The sequence below is a fragment of the Monodon monoceros genome, unplaced genomic scaffold, assembly GCF_005190385.1.
Source record: "Monodon monoceros isolate NGI ecotype Baffin Bay Population unplaced genomic scaffold, NGI_Narwhal_1 Super_Scaffold_16, whole genome shotgun sequence".
Classification (NCBI taxonomy): Eukaryota; Metazoa; Chordata; class Mammalia; order Artiodactyla; family Monodontidae; genus Monodon; species Monodon monoceros.
In genome coordinates, this window is record NW_021703772.1 from 3,338,502 (window position 1) to 3,352,852 (window position 14,351).

Sequence of the window (14,351 nt, forward strand, 5' to 3'; positions counted from 1 at the left end):
GCAACCCAGCCGACACGTGAGACGGGAGGAGCTGGGGACACTGGAAGGATGCACGTCTCAGGCCCGGGGTGGGAGACAGGTGGGCCTGGGTCTTCCCAGAGGAAGTGACCTCTGTGGGGAGGGAGGCCCAGACCTCAGCTGCTGATGGGCATACTCTGGTGAGTTCTCCCAACCACCACTGTCCTCATCCTACAGCTGAGGAACTGAAGCTTCAAGACAGCGAAGGACCCACGTCCCAGATCCAGCTGGCGGCAGAGCTGGGCCTTTATGCGTCTCTGGAAGAAATGAATCAACCACCACGGAACGCGGCCAGGGCCCGAGACAGGGAGCACGATGCCCGTGAAATCCTCTAACGGGTCAGGTGTATCTTCAGCCGACAGAATTCAAAATTTAAAAAGGTGAATACAGAACAGTATAAACAGAATTCATTATAACTGGACAATATATGATGTATATTATATGTTGTGCTTTTCACCTGTTACATTGTTCTATATTAAATCGTATTGAAAAAGCAGGCTAGTACAGAGCACAAGGCTAAACTGCAAGGCAACTCCCCACTCTGTCCTGTACTCAGGATAATTTATTGTCTGCCTCATGCTGTTTAGGGAAAGCTGGAAAAGATGTTTAGGAAAGAAAAAACAGATTAAAACTGTGACACTATTCACAAAACAAAAGTCTAAGTAAAAAAGATGGATTAAACTCAAAGGAATCCTAAAGCTGAATTTTCAAAGAATGAGAGGGATGCTGTATGTGTACATTTTCCTTTGCAAACTGTACATAAAAACAGAAGCAGGAGGCTTCCCTGGTGGCTCAGTGGTTAAGAATATGCCTGCCACTGCAGGGGACACAGGTTCGAGCCCTGGTCCAGGAAGATCCCACATGCCGCGGAGCAACTAAGCCCGTGCGCCACAACTACTGAGCCTGCGCTCTAGAGCCTGCGAGCCACAACTACTGAAGCCCGTGCGCCTAGAGCCCGTGCTCCCAACAAGAGAAGCCACCGCAGTGAGAAGCCTGCGGACCACAACGAAGTAGCCCCCGCTCGCCGCAACCAGAAAAAAGCCCACGTGCAGCAACGAAGACCCAACACGGTCTAAAATAAAATAAATAAAATAATAATAAATAAATAAATAAATAAATAACGAACAGAAGCAGGAGGTCTAAACGTGGGAGGGGAATATGATGAAACACAGAACATCAGCGTGGTTAACAGTCTCTTCCTGTCTCATCCCTGCAGCCTCAGCGGTGACTCACAGGCCTTCGGGCCAAGGGAATCCAGAGGGAACAGAGCCCCGGGATGGGTGAGGGCGTGGGGGGGGGGGGGGGGGGAGCCACTGGGACGGCTGATTTTTCCAGTTCTTTCCCTGGGAACAGGAAGAACGGGGCGATGGAGGCTGCACAGAGCTCTCTAAAGAAAGAAAAGAGCTCTCTAAAGCCGCAAGGAAAGGCAGGTGTCCTGCTGCGTGTGGGCAACAAGGACCCTGGCGCGCAGTGGGGTCCTCACAGGGCCCAGGTCTGGTCATCTATTTTAACAAGTTCAGCTATGAATGACAAAAGCAACATGCCTCTTAGGAGACACAGGCACAATTTTAACCCTATGGAATTGTGCTGGTCACTGGTCTTCGTGTTGCTTGACACCCAGCCCCCTTGTGACCTGGGGGGCCTCTCCAGAGGGTCTGGAGTTTTAATGGGCCGCCAGCGCGCCCCCAGCAGTGAGGCTGAAGTGGGGTCCTCCCTGTCGCTCCACCTGCGGCGCACCTGGGATTCTGCATGAGCAGGTGAGGCAGGAGGGCGCGCTAGGGTCATGCCCGGCCTCAGAGACCTCCTGGCTCTTAAAGAACAAGGTGGCAGCTTGGATCCCCTCCCTTGGCTGTTGGGGGCTGCCCTGTCCCTGCCCTTTTGGGCACGTCACGTCCACCAGAAGCATCATCCCAGGCCTGGCCACTTACTGGCCTGACGTTCCTTCTCCCAGGCAGTGGGTGTCCCTATGGAAATGCCACCCTCAGGGTTACAGGATGGCGGGGTCACAGGCGGCTGTGCTTAGCTGAGTCCAGGCGGCGCCAGGCAGCATCTCTCCTTCCTCGGTGGCCTCTTGCTGAGTCCCCAGCATGAAGGTGACAGGCACCAGGCAGAGCCCGTGGGCTGCGGGGACTGGACCCTAGCTGGCTCGGAAGGTCAAGCCTGTGGCCCCCCGACCTCTGGGCAGAGCTGGCTCTCGGAAGTGCTCACGGGAGGGCCACGTGAACGATGCCACCATGGCCTTGTTATCCCTGGAGCACGCCTGAGCCATCGGCCTGGGGCCTTTCCTGGAGAGAAAGACAACACAGAACTGACACAGCCTGGTGGCCTGCATCATCGCTCTGTGGTCCCAGCGGAATCGGGCCTGACGCTGGCCTGGCTGGCCTCGAGCACACCCATGATCGGGGGGAAACGGGTGTCTGTGACGGGCAGAAGGGAGCCACGAGGGCCCATAGGATGTCACGCAAAGCACCCCCTCTCACCAGCTCCCACCTTCATGTCAACCCATCTTCCGTAGGCCTGCCATTCAGGGTCCATTCCATCCCCCCCTTTTTAGCCTCTCCCCACGCTGCTCCCACGCCACCGTCAACTCAAGCGCCCTCTGGCACACAGCGAAGTGTAATCAAATTTGCAGCTGAAGTCCCAGCTTCTGAGTCTGCACAGCTTTTCCTAAAACAGCTCCACCGCAGCCTTCCAGGGTACGCAGGCCCTGCCTACTAATTTCCGGGAGGGTTACGTGGGGAAGCTCCAAGGTGAATGTAGTTTGGTCACAGCTGGTGCTTTTTGCCCTCCTGGGGAGCAGCCACTGACAAGAGTTGAGAGCAAAGGATCTAGGTTTCTGGAGATGAGGCGTGCAGTTCAGAGCTAAGGTGCAAACCCAGGGGAGATGCGGAACGTACAACAAGGGTTCTCCATGGGGCCATTTTGCCCCCTGGGATGCTCTTAAGTACCCCACTATGTACAGACACCTCCCAGCATCCAGCCCAATGTCAGTAATCCCGAGGCTGAGAAACCCCGACTTAAAAGTAAGAGGAAAAACCTAAGAAACTGGAATGAAGATTTGGAAGGCTGCATGGCCACCACCTTATCCCAGCTCATGTGGCCATTTCAATCTGGAGCTGGCTCCAGGCATGGGTGAAAAATAGTACCTACTGAGAGGTCAGATAAGCCCAGAGATAAATGGTGCAGGACATGGCCTGGGTGAAATGGCCCGTTATCTCCAGGAAGGTAACCAGAGGCGCGGCAGCAAGGTTTGGCTGCCTGACAGTGAAGAAGCTCGAAAAATCTGATGGCATCTTACTACTGGTTCTTCAGTTCAAGGCCAAGAAGCACAACCACTGTTGAAAACAGAGGGTCCTTTCCATCTAAAGGCCAAAGAATTGTAATAAGCTCTAAACTATAAGAAAGTCCACAGCCGTGTGACACTAAAGAATACTTATCTACTGAGTGTATTGAAAGCAGCAGCCGTTAGTGCTTTTACTGAGTTCACGGAACCAGTCCCAAGGGCCGCCTGTATCCTCCTGACACACAGGAGATTGTCTTTCCTGTATTTTTCTCACAACTTTTGTACAGACTGCTCTCTTTTCTCTCCCCTTGACCCCCGCCTCTCACTCCAGCCCTCAGCTTATGAGGGAGGGATTCACCCCTGTCTCTGTATCAGTAGTTCCTGAGGCACACCCTGGCCAGTCCAGCAGGACTGCTGTCCCTTGGTAGAGATGAAGGGAGAAAATAACTACCGTTGGGTTAGCACCTACCAGGTACCCGGGAGATGCTCTCCATTTCCCAGCACAGCTCATTACTACAACCACTGGATAAAGTTTTTCCTCTGTCACAGACAAAGGAAAGGAGGCTCGGATACGCTAACTTGCCTACAGACACACGACTTCAGAAGGCTGACTGTGCTTCTCCCACTGCCCCGAACCTTCTCCCCACGCTGGACTGACTTCCGGCCTGTGGGACGCCAGCCCTGTCCACCTGCATTCCCATTTCACTCCTCTCCTATCATGAGACTCAATACCTTCTGCACTATAGAGCACACCTCTATGACAGCAAATTTCAACAAAGAATAAGTCATTGCTCTAGAGCTGTGCTGTCCAATATGGCAGCCACCAACCGTAGGTGGCTACTTAACTTTAAAGGAATTAAAATTAAGTACAATTTAAAATGCCCTTTGTCAGCTGCACTAGCCACATTTCACGTGCTCAATTACTACACAGGGCTAGTGGCTGCCGTGACACACAGCACAGAGACAGAACATCTCCATCAACACAGAAAGCCCTACTGGCCATCACTGCTCTGGATGATTTCAAAGTATATCTGGGTGATTTCTAGCAATATCTTAGGGCACCCAGGGTGGAGTCATATTAGTTGTTCAATCAACATGGAAATTCCATCTCTCCGAGTGTCAACTTGGAAAATTCCACATCTTCCCATGTGCCTAAGGGACATCACAAAAGAAGGTGAAAAGTAAAAAGCAGTCAAGGGTAAGGGTGGAAAAGCTGATAAACTTATGTGAGGGAGGTTAAAAGCATAATGAGCAACTTTAGATCTCCTGGGTTCTTTATGCTGAAATATTATCATGACCACTGTGTGATTTTTCATTCACTCCCCCAAGCCAAGAAGTGGGTGGAAACATTGCAATATAATACGCCAGTGGAGGTTCTGGACGGTTCTGGCGCTTCCATACTTGCTGATCCAGGGGTTTACCCATTGCCAAGACCATATCACATTCTGCCTACCTAAACTCTCCAGGTATTTTGTATTTGTTTTATGGAAAGTATATCTCACATCTTCGAGAATTTTCCGAACAAATAAATGAATGATGCCTGAAGCTATGAAACTCTTATTTTTTTTTATAACTTTCTTTGTTTGCTCACCTAATTTGACATGGATTCCACTCTCAGTAAAAGCACTGTGATGACTAGTTCTCTTGTTTGGGCTGTATGGACATTACATCTTCCTTGGTATGTCTCAGATTATTTTTCAACTTTCTTCTCAATCCCTTCTACCCCCTTAATCAAAACCAAAACTCCATCTGTAGGTACCAAACGAGAGAGGTTTGGCTTGTTAGCATTAAGCAGCATTTCCTCCCAACACTGACCCTGGCCTTGAAGGCACTGGCCTTGAAGACAAGGGGGCTCGGATTCAAGTCCAGGCTGTGTGCCAGTGTCCTGAGGGATGACTTAACGTCTGGTGCCAACACTTCAGCCACCCCACTGCACTCCAGGTGGTGTCCTGGTCACATCTTCTGGCATCTCCCCTCCTGGCCTTTGCTCAAATCGTTCTCACAGTTTTTTAGTGCCTCATTCTCACATCTGAATGGATCCAAGGATCACCACCCATCTGGGAAAGGCTCCAAGATGAAAGACAGAGGCCACAGCACACAAAGGGCAAAAAGAAAGAGACCATAATGTAGGGAACAAAAGAAATTTTCAGGAAAAACCAGAAAACCAAAAATGAATATTCCTCAGAAGGATAAGAAAAGGTACTGCATTAGTGAATCAAAAAGGATGCTATAAAAATGGAACAAAGACCCCAAACAAACAAACAAACAAAAATCTTAGAAATTAAATATAGAACAGGTAAGTTTAGTAGAAGGAGTGGAAGATAAAGTTGAGTTATCACCCATAAAGTATCACCAAAAGCTAGAAAATGAGGGGGAAAGGGAAGTTATTTCCAACAGGAGTTCCTTTAAAAGAGAACAGAGAAAATGGTGGGAAGGGGACAATTTTCAGAAAATTTTCCAGAATTTTAGGATACAAATTTCCAGACTGAATGAACCCAGTAAATGCTTAATAAATGGAAAAATAAGCTCTAGAATACTGAGGATCAAGAGAAGATCCTAAAAGCTTACAGATATTATATAAGATACTGAAAATATATAAGGCATCAAATTCTCAAAGCAATCCTGAAAGCTAGAATCAAATGGAAAAAAGTCTTCAAAATTGTGGTAGAAAACAGTCTGTTAATTATACTTTTTGATATTTATTATTTTATTTTATCAAATAGGTAACACAGTCGCATGGTTCAAATATCAAAAGAGTATGAAAAGTTACATTTAACAAATCTGCTTCCACTTACATCTCCACGTTTCTTTTACTATACTTTCTGCCAGTGTTTCTTTCTGTAAATGCAGGCAAATTATAGCTTTTCTCACGTAAGGGACAGCATGCTATCTACTTCCCGTACATTGCTATTTTTAGTTAACAGTACATGCTGGAAATCATTTCAGAGAATACATAGAAATCTGTCATTTCTTTGGAAAATTATTTTTAACCTAGAACTCTATACTCAGACAAACTATCAAGTACTAAGGTAGAATAAAGACATTTTCAGACATGCAAGCACTTAGAAAAGGCATTCTCTCTCAGAAAGCTACTGAAGGATGTGCTCCAGCAAAATGAGTTAGTATGGATCCAGCAGCAACAACAACAAAGAAGTGGCAAAAGGAGTTCTCAGAATGGTGGCAAAGGGAACGGCAGCTGAAGCAAATCCTAAGAGCATTCAGAGCAGACTGGGTCTAGAGGACAGAGCCCTCCAGGGGGTAGATTTCCAGGAGGGAATAAAATGGAACGGATAGATTTGTTTCATCACATAGAAAATAATATTGTGAGGGGTTCTATTGAAAAGTCTGTGAGGAATTAGGTATGATAGATATGCAGAGAGATGAGCAGTTGGGAAAAAAAAAGAGAAAGAATTAACCCCAGAAAAAGCAGAAAGTTGTACAAGGAAAAACGTTATACTATACTACTTGGCTCGGCAGTTAACACTACCACGTTACATCATCATCACCACTAGTGTTTACTGAGCATGTGTCAGTCCCCATTCTGAGGTCTTTTCATGAAATACCTCACATACCCGTATAACCACCTTGTGAGAAGTATACTGTTAAAATTTTCCCATCTTACATATGAGGAAACGGAAGCACAGTGTGGTTAAGTAACTTGCTCTAGGTCATGGAAGAAGTGGAAGGACCAGGAACTGAACCCAGGAAACCTGACCCTAGCACCCATACTCTTAACCAGCCTATTGTTCTGCCAGTGACCATTCATCTAACCTAAAAGTACAATGTAATATGGTGTGAAGATAAGGAGAGAGAAAGGTGGGGAGAGGACCTGAGCTAGACCTACAGATCCCAAGTCCTCATCCTCAAACCAGGGGGCCAGCAGACAGTAGCTAAAATTGAAAAATCAATAAACAGTGCATGTGCATATTAGTTACAAACACGGAGCTACTCACCAGATCACTTAGGGTCTTGTAAGGCCATTAAGAGCTTGGCTTTTACTGAGGGATATGAAAAGCCATTATGACACGATCTGACATGGTTTAAAAGGACCACCAGCTGCTGTGTGGAGAACGGCCTGGAGTATGGGACCAGGGTGAAAACATATATTACTTTAATTCAATAAAAATTAAGTTTTAAAGATGAAAGAATGAAAAAAAGAAGAGGAGAGACACAGTAAGGCAGAGAAGAATATGGGACTCTCCCATGAAATGTTATGCCTGATGGCTCAGAGGTCAGCTGGGGATGACAGTCCCCAAGATGGGAAGCAAGTCAGCTCGACTTCAGGGCACCACCTGGAATAGGGCCTTGGCTGGAGCCAAGACACTGATCCCAGGAAACAGCCTGGATGACGAACTGGTACCTCTTAGTTAGCAGATGACCTTAGCATCTAGGACCCTTTTTCTCTATGTCAAATAGAGATACTCTAAACTCTTCTGATGGGATATCATATAATTATGGGGGTGAAGCTTCTGGGAGTACCTGGCACACCTTAGGCCTTAAAAGCAACCTCAGGGACTTCCCTGTGGTCCAGTGGCTAAGGCTCCGTGCTCCCAATGCAGGGGGCCTGGGTTCGATCCCTGGTCAGGGAACTAGATCCCACACGCTGCAACTAAGACCCGCCACAGTCAAATAAATACATAAATAAAAATATTTAAAAAAAAAAAAGCAACCCCAGTCCCCTTTCCCCTTTCCCCTCCTGAACCCTGACAAGGCTCACAGGTTAACTGGCTCAACTGGCTCAACTAGAATCCAGGCCTTCTGATTTCCATTCTACCAAGCAGACCCTTCAGGTCCTCTACATGCATTCACAGTCCTGACTACTGAACCCATGAGTCACTAAAGATTCACCCAGAAAAGGCAGAGGGAGACAGCTGGCCCTATGACAGAAATAGCTGTGGGGTGGGGCCCACAAGCCATCGGGGGCCAGTGGGACTGTCCACTCCTGAGTTTCCAATTCCAACTCCATCCAGAACCATCTTGTCGGGAATCACGGAAACAGCTCAAGGTCACAGGCATGGTGCTCGCCATTCCCCAGACAGCGTCACAGGCATGGTGCTCGCCATTCCCCTGACAGCTCAGGCTGTGATAAAAGTCCGCCTGGAACGCTGGTCCTGTCACATTCCTAACGCTTGTTATTGATCCACCAAGATGTGTGTGGCTGTCTTAGGAAGATCAACTATGCAAGGGCCTGGTAGTTGTGTTAGAGTCTGGGGCAGGGCGGTGTGTGCAGTGCTGAATGCCCCTCACATGCTCCCGAGCTGGAAGGTGGGGCCCTGACACCACCCCCAGTCCCAAACCACTGGCCACGCCGGATTTCACCCTCCAGTCAGTGTCTGACAGGTTTGCACCCACCAGCCAGCCTCAGAAAAGCAAATTCACTGGGAAAAAAGGTATGAAGGTGATGGTTCAAATGAAGTGGAACTGGCTGCAGCAACAAGCCTGTGTTGTAAATGCTGGTGTGATCTCAACTGAGGTCAGGGACGGCACCAGGGTACCTGCAGCGGCGTGATCTCAACTGAGGTCAGGGACGGCACCAGGGTACCTGCAGCGGCGTGATCTCAACTGAGGTCAGGGACGGCACCAGGGTACCTGCAGCGTGTGTCACACCAGCTGGGCTCCCTCTGGACTGCATGACCCCAGAGGGGCCAGAACTGCTGAGAGCCGGACAAAGGTGAAGTGGAGGCCCAAACTGAACCAGATTTCCAGGCCACTCTGCAAAAGGGCTTGTGCACCCAACCCCCAGACTGGCTTGAGGAGAAAAGGAGTCAGGGTCCCTCAAGACAGGGTGATCTGTGGGCACTATTTGGGAAGGACAGGAGGTGGGGGGACAGCAGGTGAAAGGGGGCTTTAGGATTAGAATGTCCTTTATTCATGGGACCACCCAGAATGAGACATGGGGACTGTCCTAAGTTGGGGTGCCCAGAAGCAGAGCCTGAGGCAGGGATTTGGATGTGTGAGTGATCTACCAGGGAGCACGGCCAGCAGGGGGGTGTGAGGGGGCAGATGGGGCAGGGAAGGAGGTGGATTCAGTCTGCCCTGGGGTCCTCCCACGGGGAGCCCTGGAGTGTGAACTGCACCACAGAGTTGGTTCCACTGGGAGGCAAGTGGGCTGGGGGTGGCGCTTTTCGTGTCCTCACATCCCGGGCTCAATCGCTGTGGGCTGCCCCTGGGGTGGGAGGTCTTACCCCCGCCCCTGCAAAGTGACCCCACCCAGTGGCCATGGGCACTTCTCTAGTGAAGTGGGGCCATGAGCCCAGAACAGCCACACTCACAGGCGAGGGGTCGACACCCTCCAACAGGGGGGATCTGGGAGGTGCACCAGCACCCCCGGGGCAATCATGGGCCCAGAGGGCAGCGTCCCAGTGGGACCACCTAGGAGAGGAGGCCACGGGAAACAGTCATGGGGGAGGTCTCCGTGCTGTGAGCGAGGAAGGGAGACCGACCAGCGTTCACGGCCGCAGAGAGGATGCCAGGCTCGCTGCGAGGACCGTCTAATGCCGCCTGCACAGCTTGCACAGCCGACTTCCTCTGTACTGGAAAGGCCTTCTCCACTGGAGAGGAATACTTTGACTTGCCTCGGGCACTGTGAGAGCAAAGATCGTTTCACTCAGCAGCAGAGCGCTGAATGAGAGGTTTGGGATGCCACCAAAAACCATTAGCAGAACGTTCAAGGCGGTGGGAGAGAAAAACATATCTGCTTTCAAAACACCTCTCCCGGGGATGTGAGAAACGCTGCTCGTGCTTCTCAGAGTGCTTACTGGACCTTCCTCCTGAAAACATCTTGCCTGAATCCCGCCTCAGACAAGACAGTGAGAAACAAGCTGCTCGTGCTAACGCAGCTGCAGTGTTTTAAAGTTACAACTCCATTTACTACAAACTTGCCGGGAGTGAAACCGTAAACTAACTGCAGAAATATAAATGCAGCGCTTCCACTGGGTTCCTGTTTCCAGCTCCTGCCCAGAGAGTCCAAAGCCCTCAGCAGGGAAGCCAGCTCTCCAGCAGGGCCCTGCCTCGGCCGCTCCGGGCTCCCCGTCCCAGACTCCATCACCTCTGCCTGGAACTCTCCACTTATCCTCTGAGTGCACATTCCTGGGGGCCTGACCCGAGTCCACCCCACCCCCTGCCACTTTCTTAAGGCCTCCTGGGTTTGTCCAGGCGCCCCCCACACCTCCCCAAGTGCTTCGGGGGAAGCCAACTCCCCCCATTTCCAGGATGGGCCTGACTGATCACAGGGTAAACCCCCTCTGCCCCACTGCCACGCCGCTGGGTCCACCGTCCTGGTCACAGAGCTTGGCTCAGGGGCAGCCTGGGAGATGCTTCTAGCTCTCAGGACGGAGCCACCGGAAGAGACGGGGTGTGGGCTCAGGAGCGGCGGCCTGGGAACGCGGCAGCCAGTCTGCCGAAAGCAAGGCGGCCTGAGGTTGAGGCCACCCGCAGAGGACGGCCCAGCAGAGCCAGCTGCAGAGGAGCCACGGAGAAAAGGGGCCACCGCGCCGGTGAGGCTGCCCGGGAATCCGTCCTCCAGCCAAATCATTTCCCCTTGTGGAGGCCAGTCCAGGTCAGGGTTTCTGTCACTGCAAGACTAACTCAAAATGCCACTTCCCCCGGGGGGCCTCCTCTGATTGCCTGTCTTAGTCCCGTCAATAAATTTTAACTCTCTCATTTCGAAACCTTCAGGGAACGATATCCTTTAAATCTCAGATTCCTGTCTTCTATTTTTGTTACTGATCTATGTCAGGCCCCAACTCCTGGAGGGCGATGCTCTTCAGGTCCATTCCTGAATCCCAGTCTCCCTAGGACAGGGCTCTGGAGAGCATGTATCTGCTGAATCAACGAGCAAACACGAAAGCACGGAACTTAAGACGATTTTGTTAATTTTTATAAGAACTCTCGAGAACTTCATGCTGAGTAGATATTTGCCATTTGAATAGTGACTCTTAAGTTTCACAGTTGGGAAATAGAATCCAATCTGTAGTAAAACATAAAGTGTTGCACCAGCTCCTTCCAACACCACAGATACGTGCCATTCAGCACTTGGAACAGCCACATCTATGGTTGGTCTTATTGGGAGGATGTGTGTGTGAATAGCCCTCGCATTTAGCTAGTCACTTTATGTCTGCTACTCACTTCCTTTAATCCTGACAGCCTCGGGGATTTCTTCTTCCCCATTTTCGAGGTGACAAAATGGAGGCTGGGAGGGGCTGAGTAGGATCGCACAGCTCGCGAGGAGCTCTGCACAGTTTCGAGCCCAGGTCTGATGCTCACGTCTGAATTTGTCACTGCCAACTGCGTCCCCTGGCTGGGAGGCAGGACCGCGGGTTCCCAGTTACTCAGGACCCCAAGGCCGTCCACCCAGGAGCAGCCCCTGGCCTTCCTTTTCCGTCTGTCTTTATACAATCCAGCAGATACAAGGTGGACTTAGGGAACCCTCATTCTCCTTCCTTTGACCGTAACCACTGCCAGAAAGACAAGGCTCATGGATCGTGTCACCTCAGGCCTCCCAGAGAACACCTGTTTGGTTTTATGTTTAAATACATACTTAAAGGACCGTCTTCACAGGGGGTGGGGATTATGTTCAAGCTACTACATTTAGCAAATGTCTATATTTAGCCAAACGTACTGTAAGTGCCTTTTTGTACCTCTTTTGTTTTTCAGGCAGTGCAACAGAGACTTAGGAGCACCTACTATGTGCCTGGCTCTGTGCTGAGCTCTGGGTATACGAAGGTAAGACACTGCCTGCCTGATGGTCACCTTCCACGGGGGACGGACCAGTGAACAAATAATGCTGAGGCCACGTGACTACCACAGCAGGCGTAGGGAGTGAGAGCTAGTGGAACCCGAGTGGAGGCAGGGAGACTTCTGCCCCGGGGTGATGTAGGAGGTCTCACAGAGGACACAAATCTACCGTGGGCTTTAAGGGTTGAATAGGAGTTTTCCTGGAAAGCCTTTCTCTTCGCATAGGGAGAAAAACAAAAGTGTTCATTCATTCAGTAGTCAACAAATACTGATTGACAGCCATGTGTCCATAAAAGCAAAATCACCTAAGAACTGGTTACAGAGTAGACCTCCCTAAATAGCTGGCTGAGGCGGCCAGACACCTCGGCCTAAATCGCCTGGAAGGTTTTCCAGGCGATAATAATGACATGCAGACAAACTCCATCACACTCCAGCGCCTGGAGGAGAGGGTATCAGGAAGGTGGCACTGCCTCTGCATGTACATTCTCTATAGTTAGCACACTGGGTGCACGGTTCAAAAGGTACAGAAGGGTATACGGTAAAAAAGCAAGCTTGTCCACTGTCGGCCCAAGGAATCACGCCCCTTCCCAGGGAGGCTGCTGCCACCAATCTGCTGGGCATCTTTGCCAACGTCACCGTTTGTTTAACCTGAAGGCTGAATCCTTGGGGGAGAAAAAGGCACTTGTACAGCTACGCGGGCGGTGCACCTTTTGTTCGCCACACTTCAAGTTCATCAGCGACCACTATAATAAACTCTGCCCGGGGAAACTTTGAGGGGAACCTCTCGGCGTGCCTGAACCCGTCTGCACGCGCGGCCCAGAAACAAGATTCACGGGGACCCCGGTTCGCGCCCAAGCTGCGCCTTGTGTGTAAATCGAGACGGCAACTGGTTATCGACAGGAGCGGGTCATTTCGCCAGGGCCATGTGGCCTGCGGGGACTGTCCTCGGGCCTCCAGGGTCGGGCCGACATCACCCTCACCATGCGGCGCAACACAGCGGGGCGCTCGCTCGCCCCCGACCCGGCCGGCCCGGGGCCGCCTTGCGCGTGGCGGGGAGGGGGGGCGGCGGCCAAAGGGAGCTGGCGACATGGGGGGAGGGGTCGGTGCCGCCGGCCTGTCCCCGCGGCGGAGGACCGGCGCCCGGCCCACCGAGGTCCCGGCCTGGCCCGCGCCCCGTCCGCGGCGCCGGCGGACCGACGGACAGCGGACGGACGGACGCCTGACAGCTACGGCGGCGCCCCCAGCGCCCGCGCCCCGGCCCGGCCCCGCCGCTCACCTCGCGCGCAATCTGGTTCAGCGCGTCGTCCTCCGCCGTCAGCCGCTCGCGGTTGGGGAGCCGCTTGCGCCCCGAGCCCTGGGTGCCCATGTCCGCCGGCCGCGTCGCCCGCTGCGCTGCGGGACCGTGGCTCCCGCCGCCCACGCCCCTCTCGGTCCGGCCGGGCCCCGCTCCGCCCCTCCCTCCGCCGCGGCGTCATGGCGTCAGCGGGCGCGGGCCGGGGACGCGGGGACGCGGGGACGCGAGGGACAGGGGCTGGGGGCGCCGGTGGGAGGAGCACGGGAACTCGGGCTCCGGGGACAGCAGGGACGCGGGGACGCGCCGAAGAGGGGACCGGGGAGCCGGGTGCACTGGGACTCCGGGGGCCAGGGACGCGGGCGCTGGGGGCTGGGGGCGCGGGGACGCCGGGGGACCGTGAGCGTGCAGATGGCGGGAGGTTTGGGATGGCTGGGGGTCGGGGCGCGGGGACGCGTGGGGCAAGGACAACTGGGAGTGTCGGTGGAAACTGGGGCTGGGGGCGCGACGTCACGCCGGAGCGGCGGGACACGGGGACCAGGACGCCGGCGACCCGCGGGGACAACAAGGGCTGGGGATGCGGATGGGGACCGGGGACGGGGGTGCGGGGATGCTGGGGGACAGTGAGCGTGGAAGCGGCAGCAGACTTGGGATGGCTGGGGGTCGGCGGCGCGTGGGCGCAGGGGACGGGGTGATGAAGGCTTGGGGTGCCGGTGGGGACAGGGGGCAAGGGACCACGGAGGGTTCGGAGGCGCGAGGGCGGGAGCCTGGAGCTCGAGATGGCTGGAGGGGTCTGGGCCGGCGGGGCGGGGGACACTGGAGGGTGGACCCCCCTGGTAATCGTGGGCTGACCTCACCAGGGCAGCGGTCACTTCATCGGGGGCGCTGGAGGGCTCGCAGGGAGGGACTGGGCTGCAGAGAGGGGTTTGCACCCAGGGGTGGGTGCAGGGACGTGGTTCAAACCTGCGCCCCAGGTGAAGTGGGGTCTGGCCTCACAGATGGCTGAAAGCTGGGTTCTAGGGT

The 14,351-nt window shown here is 52.9% G+C and overlaps 1 protein-coding gene across 5 annotated transcripts in view; it reads right to left on the minus strand.

Moving 5' to 3' along the window:
- The window catches only part of LRRFIP1 (LRR binding FLII interacting protein 1), a 142,430-nt gene extending 128,961 nt beyond the window's left edge, over nucleotides 1-13,469 (minus strand). For 2 of the 5 annotated variants that reach the window (XM_029225254.1, XM_029225256.1), the window contains exon 1: nucleotides 13,314-13,441. In XM_029225254.1, the coding sequence (XP_029081087.1) occupies nucleotides 13,314-13,403 (90 nt within the window). In that variant the 5' untranslated portion in view covers nucleotides 13,404-13,441. Of the gene's footprint in view, nucleotides 1-13,313 lie in introns of all 5 variants that reach the window. The other 3 variants (XM_029225261.1, XM_029225252.1, XM_029225259.1) reach the window with 3 other exon arrangements.
- Between the last annotated feature and the right edge of the window lie 882 nt (nucleotides 13,470-14,351).